Here is a 20,894-nt window from a genome sequence, read left to right as displayed (position 1 = left end):
GACAAGTCAGAGGATTGGTTGGCATTAGCTGGTTACAGACTGTTGCTCAATTACATCTCTACTAAGAGCTAACCCTGAATGACACTGGTAAAGAAAATCATCAGTATGGGTAGAGTCAATAGCGGTATACTGTATTATGCATTTCATATGAATAATGACACAATACTTTGAAATTCAGAAAAATTTTCTTCCACTTGAAAATGTTAAAACTCTTCATTAAACAACTATTAGATCAAGTAGAAAATACAAATCAAAATAGGTGAACATATAAACATCAAAAATTGTGATATATATATATCAGAATCTATGGAATATAATGAAAATAATTATCAAAAACAGTTTGTAGCCTTTAAATCATATATCAGTAGAATTATAAATTAAAATACATAAATCTAATATGAAACACGGAAAGCTAGAAAAGAGATCAAGAAAACAAAGCAAAAGGAGGCATAACAGACATAAAGAGATAAGAGCAGAACTTCAGTCAGTTCTGATTTTAAGCTATGTTATAAATTAATCAACATACTAGTTCTTTGAATAGAACATAAACAAAATATGCAAACCAACATTCAACCTAATCAAGAAAAATAGGGAGAAAACAAAGTTACACAGAATAATATACGAAACAAGAGGAAATCATACTAAAACTAAGGACATTTTTAAACTTTTGAGTTAAATTATTTTACACAGCGCTAAGCAAGTAGATATAAAAGCCTAGGTAAAATGGGTAATTCCAAAGGGAAATTGTTAACAGTGATATGGAGACAGAAATTTAAGAAAATGAGAAAGTTATTAAGTTAGTACTCCTACCCAAAAGTATAAGACACAGATGACTTCATAATGGAATTTTACTAATTTTTCAAATATTAGATAATACCAATGCTATATAGACTGTTCTTAAAAAGGGATTGCCAAACTATGGCCAGTGGGACAAATATGGCCTGCCTGTTATTATTTTAAATAAAGCTTTATTGGAGATTGTGTAGTCTGCAAAGCCTAAAATATTTACTATTTGGCCTGGTACAGAAAAAGTGTACCAACCCCTGTTCTGAGTATAGTTTCAAAAAATAAAAAAATTTAAATTGTTTTTATAGAACAATTATAAGAGTGATAACTAAACCTAATAAAAGTTGCATAAAAAGAAAACTGGATTTATTGGGTATATTAATATCAATGGAAAAGTAGTGACATCAGCAAAGTGGCAGAATAGGAAGGGATTTCATTCTCACAAACACACAGATTCAGCTACAATTCACACATAAATTCCCTTTGTGAGAAATGACAAAGTAATTGAAAAGTTTCTGAACCCCAGGAGAACATGAAAACAGATCATTAACACCAGTGAGGAGATTCAGGTTACCTTCTTAGCAGAAACCTTGCTCCTGGTGCAGTGCCATATGATCAAGGAGAGATTTCCTGGGTTGCAGCTTCACCCAAGAGAGTTAAGAACTTTGTTCATATGTTCAGTACCTCAATTTTTCCAAAGGGGCTCCCCAGAGAATTGACTTCTGTCTTGCCAGTCTTGGAGCACTGACAGCTCTGAAACAGCCTAGCTGCCTAGACAAGAACGGAGGCAGCAAATTGCGCTGATAAGCGCTTTTGACCCTCCCTGCCCTGCTGCTCAGCACAGAGGACAGATGAAAAATACCCTCTTTCAGCTTACCCCTTAGGTTGAAAAGTGGATCTGTGCATCCAGTGCCCCAACTTCTTTGGAGGTGCCAAAAATACTAGCATAAATCTTAACAGTCCTGAAGCTCTGATGGGTCTGGAACATCTAGCTGCCTGGGGAGAACCAAGGTGGTGGCTTGAGCTGGTAGATGCCATAGCTACCCCATTGGGGTCAGCACAGAGTGAGAAGATAAAGACCACAGATGCCTGTATCTCCATGGGAAAGGAAAGAGTAGATAGAAGTCCTCAGAATCTGTGTCTAGGCCAATTGGTGGAGAACTTCTCTATGAGGACATTTCAGGAAGACAGAGAGATGCCTGCTTTGTCTAATGTGCAGAAAGCAACATAGAGAGTCAAGGAAAATGAAGAATCAGGCAAAAAATGTTTAAACAAAGAATAAGATAATGGAAACCAACCATAATGAAATAGGTTTATATGACTTACCTGATATAGAATTAAAATAACTCTCATAAAGAGACTCTCTGAGATCAAGAATGCAATTCATGAACAAAACTAGAATTTTCAGCAAAGAGAAAATATTTAAAAATACTAAACAGAAGACATGGAGCTGAAGAACACAATAATAGAACTGAAAAAAAAATCACTAGAGGGATCAACAGCAGACTACATAAAGTAGAAGAAAGGATCAGTGAACCCAAAGACAGGTAACTAGAAATAATTCAGTCAGCAAAAGGAAAAAAGAATGAAGAACAGGGAAGAAGGCTTATGGGACTTATGGGGTAAAATTAAAGTGGGCCACTATGTGTATTATAGAAGATCCATAATGAGAAGAAGCATATCAAGGACCAGAAGGCTTATTTAAACAAATATGAGAGGTAGGCATGGTCGCTTGTGCCTGTATGCCCTGCACTTTGAGAGGCTGATGTGAGAGGATTGCTTGAGTCCAAGAGTTTGAGACCAGCCTGGACAACATGCTGGTGGGAGGCCTTAGGAAACTTACAATCACGGCACAAGGCAAAGAGGAAGCAAGGCATGTCTTACATGGCAACAGGTGAGAGAGCGAGCAAAGGGGAAGTGCCACACTTTAAAACCATCAGATCTCATGAGAACTCCCACATTATCCAGAGAACAGCAAGGGATTATTGACACATGGTGAGACCCTGATTTTATGAAAAAGAAGCTGGAACTATAGGCACCCGCCAACACACCCAGCTAATTTTTTTGTATTTTTAGTAGAGATTGAGTTTCACCATGTTAGGCAGGATGATCTTGATCTCCTGACCTCGTGATCTGCCCACCTCTCAGTATGAGTTCTTGAGGAGACATTCAAACCATAGCAATGGTGAAGTAAGACTCTTCAGTGAGAGTCACCCTACACAACTCACCATAATGTAGAATCAGTGGGAGTGCTAAGCTTGTTTTCCTGCAACTATATGGTCCCATCTGGGGTTGATGGCTCATCAGGAATTAGATTAGTGACAGATCATCAGGAATTAGATTCTCATAAGGAGCATGCAACTTAGATCCCTTGCATGTGTGCTTTACAATAGGGTTCGCACTCCTATGAGAATCTAATACTGCAGCTGATCTGACAGGAGGTGGAGCTCTGGTGGTAATGTGAGTGACAGAGATCAGCTGTAAATACAGATGACTCTTCATTTGCTTACCTGCTATTCACCTCCTGCTGTGTGGTTTGGTTCCTAACAGGCCACAGACTGGTACTGTGGCCAGGGTTTGGGGAGCCCTGCTCTAGACCACCCTGTGTCATGAAAATCCACAACAGTATCCAATGGGCTAAAGTTCCAGTCTGCATTACCACTGGTTAACTACAGTGGCCTCAAGCTCCCAGTAATCCTCAGTGGCAGGCAGGCTATAGCTACTGAAGGCCTTAGCATGTCCAAGTGCCAGACAGAAACCCATGGCTGTGGTGGAATGAACTTGGATTCTGGCCTGCATCACCACTGACCAACTACAGTGCCCTTAGGCCCTGAATAAACCTCAGTGGCAGGCAGGTTATACCTGCTGTGGGCCTTAGGCATGGCCTGGTGCCATGCTCATCTTAGTAGCAGTAGACTTTGGGTATAAGTTCAGCAGCCGAAGGATAACTCCTGCCTCCCTTTTTCCAACACCAGGCAGCACAGCACACAGAGAGAAATCATTCACTTGGTGAAGGAAAGGAAGTATAAGCATAGAGTTTTGCTGTAGAACCCAGTATAGTGCCCACCACAGTAAAACTCAACATCTGGCAGATCCCTCCCCACCACAGCTCCTGACACTGGACTGGTATGCACAGGCAGAGCCTCTAGACCTGCCCTGGTATCAATTAGGAACCCATGGACCCCAGCAAAGCAGACTCAGGACCCAACCCACATCACTTCTTGCCTACTGCAGCAGCCTTGAGACCCGATAAACCTTAGTTGCAGTGCTTAATATCACTAATCATTAGGGAGATCCAAATCAAAGCCACAATAAGATACCATCTCACACCAGTAAGAATGGCTATTACTACAATTTTTAAAAAACAACAGATGCCAGCAAGGTTGGAGAGAATAGGGAACACTGGTACACTGCTGGTGGGAATGTAAATTAGTTAAGCCATTGTGGAAGGCAATCTAGAGGTTTTCCAAAGAACTGAAAGCAGAGCTACCATTTGATCCAGGAGTCTCATTGCTGGGTATATAGCCAAAGAAATAAAAATTGTTCTACCATAAAGACACATGCATGTGTATGTTCATTGCAGTACTATTCACAATAGCAAAGACACGGAATCAGCCTAACTGCCCATCAGTGGTGGACTGGATGAAGAAAATGTGCTACATATACACCATGGAATACTACACAGCTATTTTAAAAAATGAAGTCGTGGCCTTTGCAGCACAAGGAGGGAGCTGGAGGCCATTATCCTAACCGAATTACCACAGGAACAGAAAACCAAATACTCCATGTGCTCCTTATAAGTGGGAGCTAAACATTGTGTACACACAGACACAAAGAAGGGAACAGTAGACACTGGTACCTGTTTTAGGGTGGAAGGTGGGAGGAGGGTGAGGATTGAAAAACTACCTATCAAGTATTATGCTAATTACCTGGGTGACAAAACTATTTGTACACCAAACACCTATAACGTGCAATTTCCCCATATATGTACCAAACCTGCACACATACCCTTTAAACCTAAAATAAAAGTTGAAAAGAATAAAAATGTGTTAGTTTTTTGAAAATATAAACAAAATTGGCAAACTTTTAGCTAGACTAAGAAAAAAGAATGAAGACCAAATAAATAAAATCAGAGATGAAAAAAGTTACATCTGATACCACAGAAATGCAAAGGATTGGCAGACTGTTATGAACAATTTTATGCTAACAGATTGGAAAGCCTAGAAGAAATAGATAAATACCTGCATACCAAAACGAGGTAAGGACACAATAAAAAAGAAAACTACAGGCAAATATTCCTGATTAACATAGATGCAAAATGTTTAACAAAATACTCAACCGAATTCAACAGCACATTAAAAATATCATTCATTATGACCAAGTGAGATTTATTGCAGGAATACAAAGATGGTTCAACATATTCAAATCAATAAACATAATACGTCATATTAACAGAATGAAGGACAGAAACCATATGGTCATTTTAATACACGGAAAAAAGGCATATGACAAAAATCATCATTCCTTTATGATTAAAATTTTCAGTAAACTAGATAGAAGGATTGTACCTCAACACAATAAGGGCCACAATTGACAGACCTACAACTAACATCACACTGAACGGAAAAAAGTTAAAAACTTTTTTTCTGACATCCGGAACAAGGTAAGGATGTCCACTCTTGCCAGTCCTATACAACATAGTACTGGAAGTCCTAACCAGAGCAACTAGGCAAGTGAAAGAAATATAAGGCATCCAAATTTGATAGGAGGAAGTTAAATTGTCCCTTTTTGCTGATGACATGATTTTATATATAGAAATCCCTAAATACTCCACTAAAAGACTTTTAGAATTTATAAATGAGTTAGGTTGCAGGTTATAAAACCAACATTCAAAAGTTAGTAGTATATGTATATGCTAATAGTAAATTATCTGTGAAAGAAATAAACAATTCTATTTACCATATCCATTAAAAAAACTGGACATAAATTTAACTAAGGAGCTGAAAGGTGTCTACACTGGAAATTATAAAACATTGATAAGAGAGGTTGAAGAAGACACATAAATGGAAGCTATTCCATATTCATGGATTAGGAGGATTAATATAGTATATTTACCACTCAATGTGATCTATAGATTCAATACACTTTCTATCAAAATACCAATACCATTCTTCACAGAAATAGAAAAAACATCACAAAGTTTGTATAGAACCATAAGAGACTCTAAGTAACCAAAGCAGTCTTGACCAAAAAGAACAAAGCTGGAGGCATCACATTACCACACCACAATGCTATAGTAACCAAAAGAGCATGGTGCTGGCATAAAAACAGACACATAGGCTGATGGAACATGTTAGAGAGCCCAACATAAAAATCCACACATTTACAGCCAATTGATTTTTGAATGTGCCAAAAACATGCAATAAAGAAAGGAAAGTTTCCTTAATAAATAATATTGGGAAAACTGTATATGCACATGTGGAAGAATGACATGAGACACTCATTTCTCACTGTATTAAAAAATTGAAATAGATTAAATAATTAAGTGTAATTCCTCAAACTTCTATGAACCTACTTGAAGAAAACACAGGGGAAATGCTTCATGACATGGGTATTGGCAAGGAGTTTCTTGAATAAGAGCTCAAGAGCACAGGCAACAAAATTAAAGTAGACAAATGGGATTATATCAAACACAAAAATGTTTGCATAGCAAAAGAAACAACAGAGTGAAAAGACAATCTACAAGAGAAATGTTAGTTATAGAAAAATAAATGTGTTCTTACTCATACTGGAGGGCTAAACAAAAATTGAGCTTGTAGAATTAAAGTAGCATTGTGGTTATTAGAAATTAGGAACGGTAGAAGGCAAGGGGAAGAAAGGGAGAAGTTGGTTAATGGATACAAAATTACAGCTATATGGAAGGAATGAGTTTTAGCATTCTGTAGCACTATAGGTTGAATATGATTAAAAATTATTTAGTGTACATTTATAAAAGCTCAAAGAGAAGATTTTGAATGTTCATAACACAAATAAATGATGAATATTCAAGGTGATGGATATGCTAATTATTGTGATTTGGTCATTACACATTGTTTAAATGTAAAAAAACTCTCTCATAAACATGTACAATTTTTATATGTCAACTAAAAAGAAAAACAATGACACGTCGAATTTTAAAAATCCCTATGAGAGGGGTACTATTTCGCATGAAACAATTATGGCAGAATATGAATTAACTTACCCAAGATCATGCTGCTGGTAATTATCAGAATTAGTGTGCAAACCTAGACTGTATCGCAGAGTCAATGCTCTTAACAATCACACTATAAGAACAGATATAATAAATATTTACTTACCTGGAGGATATAAATTCTATTTTTATTCCGAGTTCTGAATCAAAATGGTAATTCAAAGGCAATGAGAACATTAACCTCATCACCATCAATTAGGCTCAAAAGAAAATGGTACATATTCTATTGCAGCCAGTCAGGATTAATTCTCAAATTTATGAAACCTGAAGAGGGAGGACAATGCAAAGGAAACCGTACTTAGTAGCAGAACAGTTATTACTACAAGCAGACTACAAAGTATTTTAAACAAACCATCACTTATGCTGAAAGTGACAATAAAAGACTTGGAAAAAAAAGACCACCTACAGAATGAGAGGAAATACTTGTCAACCATACATTCAAAAATATAAGGGACTCAAACAACTCACCATAAAAAACCAAACAACCCAATTGAAAAATGGACAAAATATTTAAATAGACATTTTTCAAAAGAAGACATATTATAAATAGCCAATGAGTATATGGTGAAATGCTCAACATCACTCATCATCGGGGAATGCAAATCAAAACCACAGTGAGCTATCACTTCACCCCATTTAGAACTGCCATTATCAAAAAGACAAAAGATAATAAGTACTGGTGAAGATATGGAGAGAAGGTAATGAAAATTAGTACAACCATTTTAGAAAATAGTATGGAGATTGCTCAAATTAAAAATAGAACTACCATATGATCCAGCAATACCACTACTGAGTATATAACTAAATGAATTGCGGTCAATATATCCAAGAGATATCTGCATTCCCATGTTCATCACAACATTATTCACAATGGCCAAGATATGGAATCAACGTAATTATCCATCATTGGATAAACAGATAAAGAAAATATGATATATATTCACAATGGAATACTATTCAGCCATATAAAATAATAAAATCTTCTCATTTGAGACAACATGGATGAACCTGGAGGACACTACGTTAAGGGAAATAAGCCAGAAGCAGAAAGACAAATTCCATATCATCTCACTCGTATGTGGAATTTTTAAAAATCGATTACAATGAAGTAGAGAGAGGAAAGGCACTTACCGGCAGCTGACGTGGTTAATGAGGAGGAATGGATGAGGGCATGTTGGTCAAAGGATAACATAATTATAGTTATGTAGCAGGAATAAATTTTAAGAGATCTAATGTATTACAAGGTGATTATAGTTAATTATATATTATACTGTTGAAAAACGTAGAGAGTAGATGTTATGTGATCTTATCACAAAATGATAACTATGTGAGGTAATGTTTTTGTTAACTATAACAAGTTTAACCATTCCACAATGTATATATATTTCAAAATACTGTGTTATATGTGATAAAAACATACAATGTTATCTGTCAATATAAAAGAAATAAATTTTTTAAAGACTGAAAAAATACCGAAATTGAAAGAAAAGGATGTTAAACAGCAATGCAATAGCAGAAGGAAGTGTGAAACTTAGGCCAGGCATGGTAGCTCAGGTCTGTAATCCCAGCACTTTGGGAGGCCAAGCCGGGCAGATCACTTGAGGTTGGGAGTTCAAGACTAGCCTGACCAACATGGAGAAACCCCATCTCTACTAAAAATACAAAATTAGCTGGGCATGGTGGCCAATGCCTGTAATCCCAGCTACTTGGGAGGCTGAGGCAGGAGAATTGCTTCAACCTGGGAGGCAGAGGTTGCAGTGAACTGAGATCGTGCCGTTGCACACCAGCTTGGGCAACAAGAGTGAAACTCTGTCTCAAAAAAAAAAAAGTGTAAAACTTATTGATAAGGGTAAATATACAAACAAATTCAGAATACTGTAGCATAATGATGATGGGTACATCACTTAATTCTATTAGGATGGTGCAAAAGTAATTGTAGTAAAGTAATTCAAAGGACACAACTATTAAAAATAGCTATAACTGAAAATTATGTTAGAAGATACACAATATAAGTAGATGAAAATTGTGACAACAATACTATAAAGTATGTGTCAGGGGAAGATAAGTTTAAGTGTAGAGTTTTGGTATACTATTGAACTTAAGGTGTTATCAGCTTAAAATAGAGCATTAGATTTTATGTAAGTCCTAAAGTAACCATACACACAATGAATGCCTAAGAAGTTACACAAAATAAAAAGAAATCAAAGCATATCAATAAACAAACATAAAGGAAGACAGCAAGAGAGGAAAAGACAGACAAAAGAATTATAAGGCAAACAGAAAACAACTAATGAAATGGCAAATCATTCCCTGTCGATAATTATTTTAAATGTTAATGAATTGATCTCCCCAATCAAAAGACACAAAGTATCTGAATTGATTTAGAAAAATAAAAAATAAAAAACAAGACCCAACCATATGCTGTCTACAGTAAACTCCCTTTCCATTTAAGGATATATAAAGACTGAAAAAGATGTTTCATGCAAATGATAATTTATGTAAATAATAAACAAAAATGAGGAGGGATGGCTATTATTATAGGAGACTCCATAGACTTTAAGTCAAAAAATATCAAGAGACGAAGAAGGACAATGAAAAGGTCTATCCACCAAGAAGAAAATAATGATTATAAATATATACATATCTGATGTCAGAGCACCTAAATATATAAGGCAAATATTGTCAGAACTGAAGGGAGAAATAGAGAGCAATACAATCACAGTAAGAGGCTTCAGTACTCCGCTTTCAATAATAGACAGATTATCCAGATATATTAAAAGGAATCAGAGGGCTTCAATAGCACCATAGACCAAATGGACTTAACATATATACAGAACTTTCCACCCAACAGGAGCAAGATATACATTTTTCTCAAGCACAAATGTAATATTCTCCAGAATAGATAACATGTTAGGCCATGAAACAAACCTTAATACATTTAAGAAGATTGAAATGATACCAAGTATCCTTTCTGACCACAATGTAATAAAACTAGAAATCAATAGTGGAAGAAAACTCCAAAATGTACAAATACATAGAAATTAAGCAATACATCCCTAAACAATCATTGCCTCAATAAAAATCAAAAAAGAAATTAGAAAATGTCTTGAGACAAACAAAAATGGAAACACACTCTAACAAAAATTATGGGATGCAGAAAAAGCAGTAGTAAAAGGGAAGTTCTAGCAATAAATGCTTACATTAAAAAATAAGAAAGACCTGCAAACATACAACTTTACCTCGAGGAACTAGAAAAGGAAGAGCAAACTAAGCACAAATGTAGAAGAAATAAGGAAATAAAGATTAGAGCAGAAGTAAATGAAAAAGATAAAAAAGAAAATCAATGAAACAGTTATTATTTGAAAAGATCAACAAAATTGACAAACTCAGCTACACTAAGTAAAAAAGATTTAAAACTCAAATAAATAAAATTAGAAATGAAAGGAGAGATTTACAACTGATGCCACAGAAATAAGGATAATAAGAGACTAATAAGAACAGTTATATACCAACAAACTGTATAATCTAGAAGGATTGAGTAAATTTTTGGAAACATAAAACCTGCCAAGACAAACCATGAAGAAATAGAAAGTCTAAGAACTAGATAGAGATTGACTCAGTAATGAAAAACCTTTTAATGTAGAAAAGCTCAGGATGGCTTCCCTAGTGAATTCTACCAAAAATTTGAAGAATTAACATCGATCCTCAAATTAAAAAAAAAAAAAAACCTGAAGAGGGAAAACATTATCATCAGTATTCCCCTGACATCAAAACTAGTCAAATATACCACAAGAAAATAAAACTACAGGTGAATATTCATGATGAAATAGATGCAAAAATCCTCAACAAAATACTGGCAAACTGAATCCAAGAGCACATTAAAATAATCATGCATCATGATCAAGTGGGATTTATCTCTGAAGTACAAGGATGGTTCAACACATAATAATAACACTTTCTGATTTTAAGCTAAATTACAAGGCTACAATAACTAATATGTATGACAATAGCATAAAAACAGACATATAGACCAATGGAACAGAATAGAGAGCTCCGAAATAATCCACACATATGTGGTCAACTGATCTTTGACAAGGGTGCCAAGAATACACAGTGTAGGAAGGATAATATTTTAAACAAATGGTATTGAGAAAACTGGATATCCACATGTAAAAGAATGTAATTAGACCTTTTTCCTACATCATACTGAAAACATCAATTCAAAATGGATTAAAGACTTAAACATAAGACCTTAAACTCTGAAATAAACATAAGACCTTAAACTCTGAAATATGTAGAAAAAACATAGAAGAAAAGCTTCATGACACTGGTTTTGACAATGTCATGGCTCTATAAACATGACACTGAAAGTAACTACAATGAAAACAAAAATAAACATGTAGGACAATGTCAAACTAAAAAGCTTCTGCATAGCAAAAGAAACAATCAACAGTGTGAAAACACAATGTAAAGAATAGGAGAAAAATTTTGCAAGCCATATATCTGTAAAGGATTAATCTGCAAAATACATAATAAACTCATACAACTCAATAGTTAAAAAAAAAAAAAATCTAGTAACCTGATTTTAAAATGGGCTTAGGTCTTAAATAGACATTTCTCCAATGTCTGTACTATAAAGTATGTGTCAGGGGAAGAGAAGTTTTAAGTATAGAGTTTTGGTATAGTATTGAACTTAAGGTGTTATCAGCTTAAAATAGAGCATTAGCTTTTATGTAAGTCCTAAGGTAACCACACACACAAAGAATGCCTAAGATCAGGTATATGGAAAAGTGCTTAATGTTACTAATCATTAGAGAAATGCAAATCAAAACCAAGAATAGATATTAGGATGGATGTATATATATTTTAGACCAAATGACACCTTTTGACAAGGATGTGATGATACTGGAACACTTGTATGGTGGGACTGCAAAATGGTTCAGCTACTATGGAAAACTGTGGAGGGTCCTCAAGAAATTGAAAATAGAACTACCTGTATAATACAGCAATCCCACTTCTGGATATTTATACAAAAGAATTGAAATCAAGATCTCTAAGAGAAATAAATCATAATACTTTTGGCAATAGCCAATATGTGGAAATGGCCTAAATGGCCATTGGCAGATGAATAAATAACATGTGGTTACCCAGCCCTTATTAGGGATGGAGAGTATTCCCTCATATACCTATAATACACATAGTATTTCTACAATGGGATACTTTTCAGCCTTAATAAATAAGGAAATTTTATAATATGTGACAACATGGATGAACCTGAAGGATATTATGTGAAGTGAAATGACCAGTCATAGAAAAATAAATTCTTCACTATTCAACTTATATCAGGTATCTAAAATAGTCATATATATAGAATCAAAGAGTGTAATGGTGGCTGATGGACTGGGAGAGGTTGAAATGCAGAGACACTAATCAATGAACTTAAAGTTTCAGTCAAGCAAGCTTGATTGATGTATAAACTTTAGAAATCTGCTGTGTAACACTGTATCTACAGTCATCAGTAATGTACTATATATTTATAAATTTGTTAATAGGGTAGATCTCATGTTCAGTGTTCTTACTACAATAAAATAAAATATTAATGGAAAAACCTTGAATAAAATATTAGGAGACAGAAACCCACCAGCACATTAAAAAATAATTCATTATGACAAGTGGTGTTTTACCCCAGGGATGCAAGGATAGATACTATTACAAAATCCATCAATATAATTTATATTGCTAATAGGTCTAAGAAAAAATGATTATCTTTATTGATGCTGAAAAAGTCTTTGAATAACATTTAGCATCCATTATATTTCCAGTTTTGATAATCAGATCAGTCCTTCCACTGGGAGAATTCTATACTCTACAAAAATATAATTTGAAACATGTCATCAAATTATTTTCAACAAACAAAATTTGCAACAATTCATCAACATTGAATCTTCACTAAGGAAAAACCTAAAAGACTTGTTTAAGAAAATGGAAATGATCTATTATATAAGAACAGAGATGAAGAAAAGAATAAAGAACCACAAACATGCGTTAAGCCAAGGAAATGTTTTATAAAAATAATGACTTCTTGGAGTGTAATATATTGAGAATTATGATACAGGTTGGGATGATGTTCACTAAATTTAATTGGCAATGTCTTTGTGATGGTTAATTTTACACATCAAGCTGACTGGATTAAGGAATACTCAGTGAGTTGGTAAAACATTATTTTTAGTGTGTCTGTGAGAGTGTTTCCAGAATAAATGACCATTTGAATTAGTAGACTGAGTGAAGAATATCTGCCCTCATCAGTGTGAGTAGACATTATCCAGTTTATTGAGGTTAGTATAGAACAAGAAAGACAAAAGGTGAATTTGCTCTCTCTACTGGAACTGGGACATCTATCCTTTCCTGCTCTTGAACATCAGCTCAATGTTCTCAGGACTTCAGACTCTTCTTACAACAGGCCCCTCCCACTTTTCTGGTTCTCAGGCCTTCAAACACAGACTAAATTACAATCCCAACTTTCCTACTTCGTCAGCTTATAGAGAACATATTGTGAAACTTCTAATCCTGCATTATTACATGAACCAATTTGCATAATAAATTCCTTCTTATATGTCTATGCAGCTATATATCCTATTGATTCTGTTTCTCTGGAGAACCCTAATACAGTCCTTATAATTTCCAGAAAGTAGCACAAGTACTAATTTACATTATAATTTGATAAGTCATGAAAAATTTTTATTCTGGTGGGTAATACTAAAAGAATAATAAATGTATGTATAATGGATAAGTTAATAGAGTGGAAAATTAGGATAAGAAAAAAATTACTAACCAACCCCATTCCCAAAAAAAGGGAGGACACATTAAACAAATGGGATTTGTATTTACAAGATAAGTAGGTAGCTTTGTTCTAAAATATGTCAGCAATTATATTAAATGTAAACTGACTAAATAGGCTAATTACCAGACAATAATTTGCAAGCTGGTAAAACAACAATATGCAGTTACAAGAGATACACTTTAAACTTACAGATGTAGAAAAGTTTAATGCAAAACTGCAAAAGGATATAATATGTAAACCATAACCAAAGAAAACTTGTGTAACTATACTAATATCAGAGAATATAGACTTTAAGGCAAAAACTTTTTTAAGGATGATATTTTATAATAGAAATTGGCTAATTCAGCTGAAGATGTAATAATCCTAAATGTGTATATATCTAATGATGACATAGATATATAGTATACAGGTAGTGCTTACTTTGCATGGTACCATGTTAACTAAAACATGTGCTTATCTGAATTGTGTTTTCATTTTGCATGGAATCATGATGTGTGTGTATGTATTATTTGATAGAACTAAAAAATATTTTAAAAATTGGACAGAACTAAAATGAAAAATACTCAAATCTACAATTGCAGTTGGAGATTTTAACAAACCTCTTCCAGTCACTGAGAAAACAAGCAAAGAAATAATTAGGATAAAGAAAACTAAAACCACACGATTAACAACTTAACCAAGTTGACACATACAATACATTATGTATATAGTACTCGCAGACCACACATTATTTTCAAGCGCTCATAGAGTATTTACCAAAGTTGTATACTTGCTGAACCAAAAAACATGCTAATACATTTCAGAGGATTAAAATAATAAACAATACGTTCTCTAACCACAAGAGAATCTAGCAAGATTATCAATAAGAAAAAGATAAACGAAAAATCCCCCAATTGTTTAGTCATTAAGTACTACACTTCTGAATAGCTTCTATGTCATAAGTCAGTATAAAAATTAGAATATATTTTAAACAAAATTGAATAACAATATGACATATCAAAATCTTGTGGAGTGTAGCTAAAGCTGTGCCTCCAGTAAAATTTATAGTTTATATTGCATTTATTAAAAAGTGAAGATAAGTTGAAAATCAATGATCTTAGTATCCAACCCAGTAAGTCAGATAAATAGTGAATTAAACTCAAAGAAAGTAGTAGAAAGATAACAATAAGTTATAATGGTTAATTTTATGTGTCAACTTGACTGGACCTTCAGGTGACCAAATATTTGGTCAAACATCATTCTAAAGGTTTAGGTGAGGATGTTTTGGTTGAGATGAATATTTAAATCTGTAGACTGAGTAAAGCAGATTGCCATTCCTAATGCGGGTGGGTCTCATCAATCAGCTGAAGGCCTGAATAGAACAAAAAGGCTAACCCTCTTTGAAGTAAGAGAGAATTCTTCCTGCCTGACTGCTTTTGAACTGAAACATCAGCTTTTTTCTGCCTTTGGACTCTAACTGAAACATCGGTTCTTCCTGGTTCTTGAGCCTGCTGACCTTCAGACTGGAACTATACCATTGGTTCTCCTGGTTCTCAGGTCTTCAGACTCAGACTGGAACACCATCAGCTCTCCTGGATCTCCTGCTTGCCAACTCACCCTGCAGATCTTGGAACTTGTCAGCCTTCATAATCACGTGAGCCAATTCCTCATAATAAATATGTTTCTCTATACATAGAAAAACATCTATTGGTTCTAGTTTTTCAGAGAACCCTAATTCAAAACATGAGAGCAGAAATTAAAAGAATAGAAAACAAAAAATTTAGTACATTAGCAAAAGCAATTCTTTGAAAATACTAACAAAATTGATGTATCTCTGGCAAATCTGATCAAGAATGAAAGAGAAGGCACAAAAAAATCACAATCAAGTTAAGCTCCCTCTAGGAGTACAGTTTAACTTTTCAGAGTCAGTCAATGCAATTCACAGAAATAAGGAGAAAAATATATGGTAATAAAAATAGATAATAAGAAGCATTTAATAAAATTTACCTTCTCTTCATTATAAAAATCTCTTGGTACACTAGGAAAAGAAAGGAATTTCATTAATATGAACTTTGTTAATTTTCCCAAAGCTATGAAAACATCTTCCTTAATGATGCATTAATATAAGTTTTCCTCCTGAAATGAGAAATGAGACAAAGATGGCTATGATGTATCTCTTTAATTTAACATTGTACAGCTATTCACAATATTGATCATTAGATGAGAAGGAATTGGAACTCATAGACATTTAGTGAAAATGAAAACATGCAGTGGTTGGTATAACCACTTTGGAAAACTGCTTGGCAGTATCAAAGTTAAACATACTAATATCCTATGGATCAATATACATTTAACAGAAATGCATATAGGTATTTACCAAAAGATATGTACAAGGTTGTTCATGGTAGTATTATTACATCAACTGTAAAATGAATAAATTAATTTGTGGTAGTGCCATAGCCAAACAATGAAATGCTATTTTAATAATGAAATTAAATTAATTAATAATACAAATATAATAGAAATAGAAGCAAGAAAGAGAGCAATGTGTATTGCATAATTCTACCTGTCTAATTCAAAACAGGTAACAGTAGCCTACAGTGGTAGAAGTCAGGATAGTGGTTATTTTTAGAGAGGAGAGTGGGAATATTAACTAGGTAAGAGTATGAAATAGGCTTCTGAATGGCTTGCGTTTTTTTTCTTGTATTACTTGTCCTTCTATTGTATTTTTAATGTGGATTGTAGTTTCATGGGTATGTTTACTTCATCAGAATTCATTAAATATACATCTATAATCTCTGTACATTATATATATTTCAACAAAAATATTTATCTTAAAATTAAACACCTATTCCTAATAAAAGAAATTTATAACATATAAATCAATGTATACTTCTTTAAATCTCTCTCTCTCTTTCTATGCCCTCATCCTCCCTCCCCAGAATTCAGGATCTTATTTAATGGGGAAATACTAGAGGCATAGCCACTAAAGTCAGGAAGAAGGCAAGGGTGCTCAACCTCTCCACTATTTTTAATACGCTAGGATGATTTTTAGCAAAGCAGTTAGACAAATACAAACAATTAGAGACATAAAAATTGGAAAAAATAAGGTAGTCTCTATTTTAGATTATATGATAATATATCTGGAACCGCAAAGAGAATCAACCTTAAAATGAATACAAACAAAAGAATTTAGAAGGTACTGTATACTAAAATCTAGTTATAGAAATGATACCCTATTAGAAAAGGTAATGAAGAGAAGAACCTACATAAAATAGCAGTAAGAAAGTTAAAATAACTAGGTATAAAATTAGCAAGAAAATCAGTATGTGGAAGACTTTCAAACTTCCTAATAATGTAAAAGTATACTTGAATAAATAAAAGGTGGTATCCTTTGCTCTTGAATAAGGTGGCTCATTATTTTTTCTTCTACTTTCTGAGATTTACTTTTTTCTTTACTTTTCAAAGTCAAATGCTTATGTAATTAAAACATTTTCAGTTTTTCTTCTCTACATACATATTTACAAAACCATAAAACTTCCTCTTAAGATATATCTGTGTCTTATGAGGCATTTTTGTTCAGTTCTGTTTTATACATTTCATTATGATTTCTTCTTTGCTAATTAATTATCTACAGATATATTTTTTAGTTTTCAAAATATTTTTGTCATGACTTCTAATTTTATTTTACTGTGGTTAGAATATAACATCTACAATTTTGATTTTTTGGTATTTAACAATTAATTTGTTATTCACCAAATACCTATTTTTTTCAGACACTAGTGTAGGTTCTAATGATATCATGGTGAAGAAGTAACCCTACTTCTTTGCCTTTATGGTACTTACTTCTATTGTGATATACATTTTCTCTTTAAAAAATATGTATATATAATTTGTGGTTTGGGCATTGTTCCTGTTTTGGTGTGGTCAAATATTATTGCAGAGTGCTCTTATTTTTGTCTTGGTTCCTCATGGTCACAGAGTGGCCTTGTCTAATGTCTCCTGGATGTCAGGGAGGTTCCTTTTCTCTTTTCTAATTCTCTAACTGATTCTAATATCATGTTTTCTAAATCATAATCTTGTATACTTATCTCAACAATTTATGGTGTTTTTGAGGTTCAGTCTGTTATATTTTGTGATTTACTGGGGCTATTGCTAGCAATGTTTTATAAGCAAAGCAACTTTTATCTTTCAGATATTTACTTTAAGAAAATGTAATAGTGCTTTAGGATATTATTTTATTAAATCTTGGGGCTCAAATTTAGAAAGATTATATTATTCATTTTATTGCTTAAGTTATATTTTCCAAACTTTTTAGGCTAATGAATCTCCTTGCCAATATCTCCTTGCCAAGAGTCTCATACACTCAATAAAATTGGTTTTACTGGCTGGGCACGGTGGCTCATGCCTATACTCCCAGCACTTTGGGTGGCCAAGAGGGGCAGATCACCTGAGGTCAGGAGTTCAAAACCAGCCTGGCCAACATGGTGAAACCCCCATCTCTACTAAAAATACAAAAATTAGCCAGGTGTGGTGGCAGATGCCTGTAATCTCAGCTATTCAGGAGGCTGAGGCACAGAATCTCTTGAACCCAGGAGGTGGAGGTTGCAGTGAGCAAAGATCATGCCACTGCACTCCAGCCTGGGCAACAGAGTAAGACTCTGTCCTCTGTCTCAAAAAAAAAAAAAAAAAAAAAAAAGAAGAAGAAGAAGAAGAAGAAGAAAGAAAAGAAAAGAAATTGGTTTCATTGTTCATCATGTTCTCTTGTATGTAAAAAAAAATCAATTTGAAGTTAAAACATATCTTAGTACAGTCACATCTATTTTATTTTAAGAAATATTACTCAAGTATGTATTTAGTTTTGACATTTTCACTTTGCAAGTCATATATGCCATTTACTTCAAGTTAACATGTAAAAAACTCCATTTTTTTGTCAAATTGATTTTAACATTTTTTGTGTGTGATTTAATAACCAAGCATTTTTGTTATAGCTTCAAAAATAAATGTATATTGCTTTAATGAACTGATATTTGAAAACATTTGTGTTTTTACTGCGAAAACTACTAGCTGGTTTATTTTTGTTATTTTTTGTGTCTCATTGTAAGATGTCGAGATAAGTGATAAGGTCTCAGGATGCTCTGCAGGCTGAGGTATCACCACCACTATATTTTCTTTCCTTACCAATGTTTTTTTGAAGTTATTAATACATCTTTATGCAGTGTATAAGAATTTTCATCAAAGGAATACTATTAATGTATTTCAAGAAAATCATCTTAAGGCAAATCTGTCAGAAATATATCATTATTTTAACATTGGCTATTTTTATCTTTCCTCTTATTTTTTTTCCCTAACCAATGATAGGTAAATTTACTGTCATTGGTAACAAAAAAATAGGAAGGATACAAATAATAATTGAGAATCATTTAACAGCAAAAGTTATCAGTATGGCTAGCACTGTTTAGCTTAATGACTGAGTCTTAAAGATGATCATATTATAATCATGATGTGTTCTCAAATTCTTCGGTTTTAAAGAAATAATATTTTATTAATCATCTTATTTATTGATTTAAAAATAAATATTAACCTTTTTAATGATGTGAATCTCTAGAATACCTTTATAATCTTCAGAGGGTTCATAAAACATCAGTTTAAAATATTGAATTCAGTCAAAGAGAAAATAGGATTTGATAGAAGAAATTTGAAGCCACATTTCTCAAGTGCATAGGACTTAATCTTATCCCATTTCATGTTTTATTTCATCTTCATTTTCTATCTCATTTTTCTTTTCTTCCAATTTTCATACTTATTTTATATCATGTCATATATATTTATATTCTTCCTCACTTCCTCTTTGAAATTAGGTGGAGGTTATTGGTAAGTGTTCATATTGAAGCAGAGTCTGTGTGCCATTTTTTTTTTTAATGTAGAAAACCTATATTCAAGTTCTAGAAAAATTGGTATTCTAAATAAGGTTGTGTTATGTGGTATGATTTTACTTTATTAACATTAAACTTTATTTGAAGCAAGTTAAAATTAATGTTAGAATTAAGAAAATGATTGTTCTAATGTTTTCCAGCTGCTAATAGGTTATGAAAATGGTACTGTAGTATTCTGGGACTTGAAATCTAAAAGAGCAGAACTGAGAGTTTATTATGATGAGGTAAGTGATTTCCACCGAAATGTTTGAAACAGTATTGTGATGTTATGCCTGTTTACTGCTTTTAAGCTTTGTACTTTACCAATATGTTTAGCCTTGGGAAGTTGTCTGATTCTGACCCAATGCTTCACACTGTCTTTTGGTATTTGTGTAAGTTCCATCTCTGGTTTTTCTCTTAAGAGGAAATTCTGCCTTGACTGCCTATTTTGGGGCTCTCTTGTGGCATCTTATATCCTTTGCATTTGTTAATAGGTCCTGGCTTGTACTCTTACACACTTGGGTGCCTGTCACCTGTAGTATATCCCCAACTTTGTCTCAACTGCTTTTCCTTTCTCTAGGCTCCATGCTACGTTGTGCCTCATTGTCCTTAAGGTCTCTAAAGACACTATTCACACCTTCCTTAGAAAATTCCTTTTCAGAGGCAAAAGGTTCAAGTCAGTTTGAAAGGTCTTGTCTTCTAATACTTGTCTTCTTAGAATAAAGAAAAATTTTGTAAATAGTAATACTTAGTAAGTGACCAGATCTTAATAAGTGACACTTATTAAATGACAAGATCTTGAAGTAAGTTTTATTGTACATAATTGAGACTTGAGTAAGCTTGCATTTAGGGGAAGCAACAAACTCCTATTCATCAAGGAATAATCTCCCAGTTGACACTTCAGTTGTTCAGATATTAATTCCAGGCCATTCATTATTTTTCCATTCAGGAGAGGCTAACAAGAAGATGGTAAAACTGGGAGCAACAGATTAAAAGGGAAATTACCTTTTGTGCCTGTGGAAACAAAGGTGATCATCTGTGCTATTAATTCAATTTGAAAATGGTGGGAGGAGGAAGAGATAGGAGGAAAATATAGGTCAAAAATTTACATCCAGTAAAACCT

General features: G+C 33.5%; 1 protein-coding gene across 5 annotated transcripts in view; it reads left to right on the top strand.

Moving 5' to 3' along the window:
• LOC105470313 (syntaxin binding protein 5L) overlaps positions 1-20,894 on the top strand; it is a 493,614-nt gene that overhangs the window by 201,077 nt on the left and 271,643 nt on the right. For 4 of the 5 annotated variants that reach the window (XM_011722169.2, XM_011722172.2, XM_011722170.2 and 1 more), the window contains exon 8: positions 19,933-20,016. In XM_011722169.2, the coding sequence (XP_011720471.1) occupies positions 19,933-20,016 (84 nt within the window). Of the gene's footprint in view, positions 1-15,413; positions 15,511-19,932; positions 20,017-20,894 lie in introns of all 5 variants that reach the window. The other variant, XM_011722173.2, reaches the window with a different exon arrangement.

This window comes from Macaca nemestrina, chromosome 2 (genome assembly GCF_043159975.1).
Source record: "Macaca nemestrina isolate mMacNem1 chromosome 2, mMacNem.hap1, whole genome shotgun sequence".
NCBI lineage: Eukaryota > Metazoa > Chordata > Mammalia > Primates > Cercopithecidae > Macaca > Macaca nemestrina.
This window is presented reverse-complemented; position numbering and strand designations above follow the sequence as displayed.